Below are 7,468 nucleotides of genomic sequence, written 5' to 3' on the forward strand. Positions count from 1 at the left end.
TAAGTTTTACATTATGATCCCTGGGTCGAGGCCTCTGCTGGTGGACTGTTAGTCCCCGAGGGTCTCTACAGCCCAGTAGCTAAGTACTTCGTTACTAGCTTGAAAATACGGATGTATATTTAATTGCTATTATAAAATTTAGAAATTCATTTCAAAATGAAGGATTATCTCCCAAATGCATAGCTCTTATCCTTGGACGAATTTGGCTCCACTTTTTTGGCACGCTGTTCTTGGCTATATTTAGCTCCAAAACTTCATAGTTATTTCGGATTTCAAACATTTCGGTTGAGCATCACTGAAGAGACATTATTTGTCGAAATGCGCATCTGGTGCATCAAAATTGGTACCGTATAAGTTTTACATTCTAAAGAACCACTAGGCCAAAAGAACTGAAATTTCAATGAAAGCTCCATGACATGGTGCAGATTCAAGTTTGTTAAAACCATAACTCCCGGGGTAGGTTTGGGCCACAATAGGGAATCAAAATTTTACATACAAACATATAGGGTAAATCTTTGAAAATCTCCTTTTCAAAACCCACTGGGCTCGAAAAGATAACATTTAGGCCCGAAAAATTGATAAATAGTTTCTCAGGCTAAAATTTTCAAATTTTAATGAGGCAGGCAGGTAATGTTTTTTTTACTCTCTCTCTCTCTCTCTCTCTCTCTCTCTCTCTCTCTCTCTCTCTCTCTCTCTCTCTCTCTCTCTCATATATAGTATAACCAATGGAATATATAATTTTTATTTTCATGAAAAATAGTTTCACCCATTAATTACTATCGTGTACCATCATACCCCCGGGTTACCTGATGAAGAGATAGGGCTGACGGCGGATGTGACCGGCAGACTGGAGATGCTTATTCCTCCTAGGCACCTGATCCCCAGGGGTCCGTGTTTGCCCAATTGTAACAAATATGTATCTATACTATATCAGGAAACTTTCACATCAATCTAATATTTTCTGGTCCAGTGGTTCATTAGATTTGCAAAAGACTTATTCTACATTTGCCTTTTCTTGATTATCTCCCCTTTGAATGAGACACTGCCCTTACATTTAACAAAACTGAATCCCCTTCACATAAGGATGATTAATACCAAGTTTTTATTGAATTTGGGCAAGTGGTTCCGAAGAAGATGAAAAGGTAAAAAGGTGAATAACAACAGAAAAATTTGATTTGAAAGACACACTTTGGTTCAGGGGAGATAATAGAATTTTTTCAAAATCAGATAATTAAAAGTGCAACATATCAGTACAGAATTACTAGTAAATGTTGTAGTGGTTTTGTCTATATGTACTGTGGACATCGGTCTAGATATTTCACTGGTTTAATTACCTGACTAGTAATACTGGGGTCTCGGGTTCGATTACCGCTCTCCTTTCTGTTACATATAAACATGTAACAAGAGATGGTGCAAATTGAGAAGAGTTATACACATGCATCATTTTATTGATAGTAGTCTCGCCCATTCAAAATATTGAGCAGACAATATATTCATGTAAAGAGTGAATTGACCATGTGGTGTAAAAATCAATAGGGGTCATATACTCCTTATACTGTACTAATGTACCAAGTTTGGTATCAATCAAGCAATTAATTCTTAAAATATAGGAAACAATAAATTACTATTTCCACCTTAACTCTTGAACTTTGACAATGTGAACTCAAAATCAATAGGGTAACCTTTTCCTGAAGATGTACCAGTGTGCCAAGTTTGATGTATGTCAAACAAAGGGTTCTCTAGACATTGGGTGGTCAGTATATTTCTATGTCCAATTTGACCCTTCACCTTTGAGCATGTGACTTCAAAATCAATAGGGGTTTTCTTATCCTGGAGATGTACCAGTGTACAAAGTTTAATGTCTATCAAACAGAGGTTTCTTTAGACATTGAATGGTTAGTATATTCCTATGTCCAGTGTGACTACTGACCTTTGACCTGAAAATCAATAAGAGTCATATATGCCTTAGGATGAACTAGTGTACCACGTTTGATGTCTTTCAAGCAGAGGGTTCTTAAGATAATGAGCGGACAATGTTATGTTCAGAGTAGATATACCCTTGACCTTTTCACTTTTGGTCTGAAAAAATTATAGCAGTCCTCTTCTACTCATAACCAAAATACATATGAAATATTCCGATCAAGCGAATGGTTCTCAAGATATTGAGTGGACAACGTGTGCTCTACCGACCGACAGCTAGCAGTATGCCCCTCTTCTTTAAGGGGGGGGGGGGGATAAATAAAGCACACTGTAATAGACTGAACATTTTAAGATAATTAAATTTTAAAATACAGATAATTCAGTTTGGTATGATTACACTTTGTGTTGATTTTGTAGGACTGTGAAGTGTTGTGATGTTATTGATGTCAACAGTATACTCTGTGATGAAGATCGAACTCTCTGTTACAGTACTACAAATCTAAGTAAGTACTCAGTAATAATGTAAGACCGAACTCTCTGTTACAGTACAACAAATCTAAATAAGTACTCCGTAATAATGTAAGACTGAACTCTGTATCATGTTTATCTAATACATACATTGTAAAATCAAATAGCTATTGAATGATATAATTCACAAACAAATAATGTTCAATTAGTAGTTTATCACACTGAAACAAGTCCATACATACATACATATAAGTACTCAGTAGTGGATGTACTATAATTCAAGGCTACACAGAAAATATTGACAGAGGGACATTCCTAAGTACCTCACAATAACCGATTTACATTTATTCCATTGTGTTCAGGGATTCACTTGTTTTAAAATGATTGTATAGAGATGGATAACTAATAAGAGACACGATCAGAAGTCAATGTCTGACAAAAACTAGATTCACGTAGTTATCACCTCGATCCCCCACCCACCCCTTAAAATTAAACGTGATGAATGTTGAAACTAATCGATAAACAAGTAAAATTAAACGTGATGAATGTTGAAACTAATCGATAAACAAGTAAAATTAAACGTGATGAATGTTGAAACTAATCGATAAACAAGTAAAATTAAACGTGATGAATGTTGAAACTAAGCGATAAACAAGTAAAATTAAACGTGATGAATGTTGAAACTAATCGATAAACAAGTAAAATTAAACGTGATGAATGTTGAAACTAATCGATAAACAAGTAAAATTAAACGTGATGAATGTTGAAACTAATCAATAAACAAGTAAAATTAAACGTGATGAATGTTGAAACTAATCGATTAACAAGTAAAATTAAACGTGATGAATGTTGAAACTAATCGATAAACAAGTAAAATTAAACGTGATGAATGTTGAAACTAATCGATAAACAAGTAAAATTAAACGTGATGAATGTTGAAACTAATTGATAAACAAGTAAAATTAAACGTGATGAATGTTGAAACTAAGCGATAAACAAGTAAAATTAAACGTGATGAATGTTGAAACTAAGCGATAAACAAGTAAAATTAAACGTGATGAATGTTGAAACTAATCGATAAACAAGTAAAATTAAACGTGATGAATGTTGAAACTAATCGATAAACAAGTAAAATTAAACGTGATGAATGTTGAAACTAATTGATTAACAAGTAAAAATATACGAGTATCAATAACATTCTGTATACTTTTTCTACTACTTGTTCACTTATGATTGATTGATTGAATATTCTTTAAGATCCCTCTCAAAAATATTTCACACATATGGATACATCGGTTCAGTAATGAAACTCCTCATTATAATTATTAAATGTTTATTGAAATGTAATCTTTTTGTGTTCAACAGCCACTTCTCATTTTTCTTTTTCCACTAATTTAAAAAATGCAATCGATGTCAGATGGCAGACATTTAACTGGACTTTTTAACACACACCCCTTCCCGTAACTATCGATTTTTTTTTATCTCAGCTGTAACGCTATAAAATAAGTAATTAGTACACTAAGATTAATAATGTCTAGATACATGTATTATAATACAAATATTGTAAGGTATACTTACTAAACTGAGAGACTAATGTTCAGTTAGTTCAACTCACAAACACAAGAACATGCAAGGTGAAGATAACGAACAGTGATCAATCTCATAACTCCTATAAGCAATAGAAAATAGATAGTTGGGCAAACACGGACCGCTGGACACACCAGAGGTGGAACCATGTGCCTAGGAGGAGTAAGTATCCCCTGTTACACATCAGCTTGTAGGAGTTATGAGATTGATCACTGTTCGTTATCTTCACCTTGCATCACAAACACAGGACTGTAATTAACACGGGTGTGTAATGTACACAGAGTTGTAATTAACAAGCAGCTGTGGTTAGACATGTGTTGAGCTGTGTAATTAACACTGTGTAGAGCTGTGTAATTAACACTGTGTTGAGCTGTGTAATTAACACTGTGTTGAGCTGTGTAATTAACACTGTGTAGAGCTGTGTAATTAACACTGTGTAGAGCTGTGTAATTAACACTGTGTTGAGCTGTGTAATTAACACTGTGTTGAGCTGTGTAATTAACACTGTGTAGAGCTGTGTAATTAGCACTGTGTAAACCTGTGTAATTAACACTGTGTTGAGCTGTGTAATTAACACTGCGTAGAGCTGTGTAATTAACACCGTGTTGAGCTGTGTAATTAACACTGCGTAGAGCTGTGTAATTAACACTGTGTAGAGCTGTGTAATTAACACCGTGTAGAGCTGTGTAATTAACACTGCGTAGAGCTGTGTAATTAGCACTGTGTAAACCTGTGTAATTAACACTGTGTAGAGCTGTGTAATTAGCACTGTGTAAACCTGTGTAATTAACACTGTGTAGAGCTGTGTAATTAGCACTGTGTAAACCTGTGTAATTAACACTGTGTAGAGCTGTGTAATTAGCACTGTGTAAACCTGTGTAATTAACACTGTGTAGAGCTGTGTAATTAACACCGTGACAAACTGTGTAACTAACACTGTGTTTATAGATATTGGATTTTCTTCACTTTATCAGTGTGTAACTCAGCCACAAAGAGGTTGTCTCTGATGTCCACACATAAACCACATGGCCAGTCTAAATCACAGTGAATATAACGGAGGAACTGTCCGTCCTGATCTAGGATGTGGATACGGTGATTGTAACAGTCTGCTGTCAGGATGTGACTCTGACTGTCTGTAGTGATGCCGACTGGATCAAATGATTTCTTGGTATTAGAGGGATGACCAGTGTATTTAAATCGGAGTTTTCCTGACTGATTGACCACTACTACAGTTTTAGCTCCACAGTCAGCCACACAGATATCCAGGTTCCTATTCTCACTGATGTATTTATTACAACCAGATGAATAGAGAGGACGACCCTGATCATCAAACTGAAAGGTTTGTGTCACTGTGGAGCCGGAGTAACGCACGACTTTGGATTGTTTTTCATCATCACTGATCATGGTAAGCAGAAAACCATCAGAGGCGGTACTGCAGATATAGCGAGGTATCCACCCCTGTAGTGTGATCACGGTCTGTATCTGTTTATGTTTAACTAAATTCACAGTTTTAATACTAGGGTCAGTATAAACAAGATCTCCGTCCCGTGTCACTGCTATGTCCCATGGTTCGTTCCCTGACTCGGTTTGTATTGATGTCAGTAGTTTACTCTGGAGGTTGAGGAGCTTCATGATTTCGTTATTCCCGCGTGTCCAGACTTGATCTTCACTCAGACAGCTAACACTGTATAGTCTGTCATACCCAGTGTCTATGGCGGCGGTGAGGCACGGGTCATCAAGCAGTGGTTTGACTGGAGGAGACGATACAGCTTCTGCTGACTTCATTGTGTCGCCATGTTCTGTGTTAATGGATAATGGCGACAGAGGACCAAACATTTCATTGAGCTGAACTTTGTTTATTTTCTGAGGAGAAAAACTGGGTACTGTAACTTGGACTCTAGGCGGTAATGTTCTAAACTCGGAATTCCTAGATTTGTAACTAGAGGTTAAGGAGACGTCATTTGATTTTAGGGTTGATTTCAAGTCGGAAATAATCTGTTTGAGTTCCGACATTTTCTGTGTGATTTCATCTGTATTTTTATTCAGGATAGATAGTTGTATGTTTTTCATCTCCTGAATGTCGGATTTCCGTCGGTTGACAATGGCGGTGATTTCCCGTTGTAGGAGTTCTCCTTGTTGGTCAGCAGCTGTGGTCAGTTCCCCATACTTTGTTTCTAATTCGACTTTCTCCGTCTTGACCTCGGACGCCATTTCTTCATATCGCGGATAAATTCTCATCTCCAGTTCTTCCAGATCTTTTTGTAAACTTTCTGTTTTAGCGCTGAGTTTTCCCATAATATCTGATATATCGTGACCTTTGTGTTTACTTGAGGAGACGCAGATAATACAGATAGGAATGTTGCATTCCTCGCAGTGAAGTTCGCAGTGTTTTTTAGCGTGTTTCGGACATTTTGGGTAGTTAGGGGTAGCCTTTCTACGTAATTGGGGCACGACATTGTGTCTTTTAGAGGCATCTGAGAGATGTTTTCCTACACAGTTAACACAGAGATTTATATTACAAAGTTCACAATGACTCTGTAGGGGGACAGTTTCACAGAGGTCACACAGTAGGACTTCCTGAGCACTGCGCCGGGGATGCATTTCTGACGCCGGGATCACACGAGAACTTTACTGTTAATTAGATAAAAATGAAATGTTATTTTAAAGATTTTTATAGGTTAAAATAATTTACAAAATAGAACTATAGTATGATATAAAACACAGCGGTCATTAATTCAAATATTCTATAATGATTTAGTCTCACCTTAAAATCCAACATGGCCTCTCTGTTGTTTCGACCTTCCGTCTAGTCCTGAGAATTAGATACTGGTGTGGCGTGTCAGCCTGTATACACTATCTACGTGTTATCGATTGTGTAAATAGTTTTAAAGTTTGTTTGACCTAGTTCATGTTGGGTAGTTTTGCTAGCATTTACGTCAGACGTAAATGTTTCCTTTCATTAAAAATCCAAATCTGCAAACGGTGTATAGATATAGTTTCACAATCTCTCATACAGAGCTGTCGATCCTTATTGTGAGCACTGTAAGGATCGACAACTCTGTATGAGCACTGTAAGGATCGACAACTCTGTATGAGAGATTGATAACGTCTCTGATTATACCCTTCTTTTATATTGAATTCAGCCTTTTGTACAAATTTAAGCATATGTGTATTTAAAAACGACTGGACGCAAAGGTAGGGGGGGGGGGGGGGGGGGGGCATTTCATGCAGTGGAGCCAAATACGCATTTGTAATTTGTGTTTTGATATAATACCTGACATTTTTTTCTGTTGTAGATTGAGTTGAATGGAATAATGAACCTTCAGATGTCTATGTACATGTGTATATTACATGCATAATTAAACTTATATTGCGCTCGCGCATGCGAGTTCATCCTATATTATGTGTTCGAATTTTATTTCCTTAATATTTTAGATTTTGTTGATTAGTGCAGGGGTGATCCAGTAGTTTTTGAGGGGGGTGGGTGGGCGGA

At 36.6% G+C, this 7,468-nt stretch overlaps 1 protein-coding gene across 1 annotated transcript; it reads right to left on the reverse strand.

The window, feature by feature from the left end:
• Positions 1 to 4,791: 4,791 nt before the first annotated feature.
• On the reverse strand, positions 4,792 to 7,008 carry LOC125678033 (pyrin-like). The gene is made up of 2 exons (XM_048916141.2): positions 6,740 to 7,008; positions 4,792 to 6,606 (listed from the first exon to the last, which is right to left on the reverse strand). The coding sequence occupies exon 2, from the start codon at positions 6,574 to 6,576 to the stop codon at positions 4,918 to 4,920; it is 1,659 nt and encodes a 552-aa protein (XP_048772098.2). The 5' UTR covers positions 6,577 to 6,606; positions 6,740 to 7,008; the 3' UTR covers positions 4,792 to 4,917.
• Positions 7,009 to 7,468: the final 460 nt, after the last annotated feature.

Source organism: Ostrea edulis, unplaced genomic scaffold (genome assembly GCF_947568905.1).
Source record: "Ostrea edulis unplaced genomic scaffold, xbOstEdul1.1 scaffold_83, whole genome shotgun sequence".
Taxonomy (NCBI): domain Eukaryota; kingdom Metazoa; phylum Mollusca; class Bivalvia; order Ostreida; family Ostreidae; genus Ostrea; species Ostrea edulis.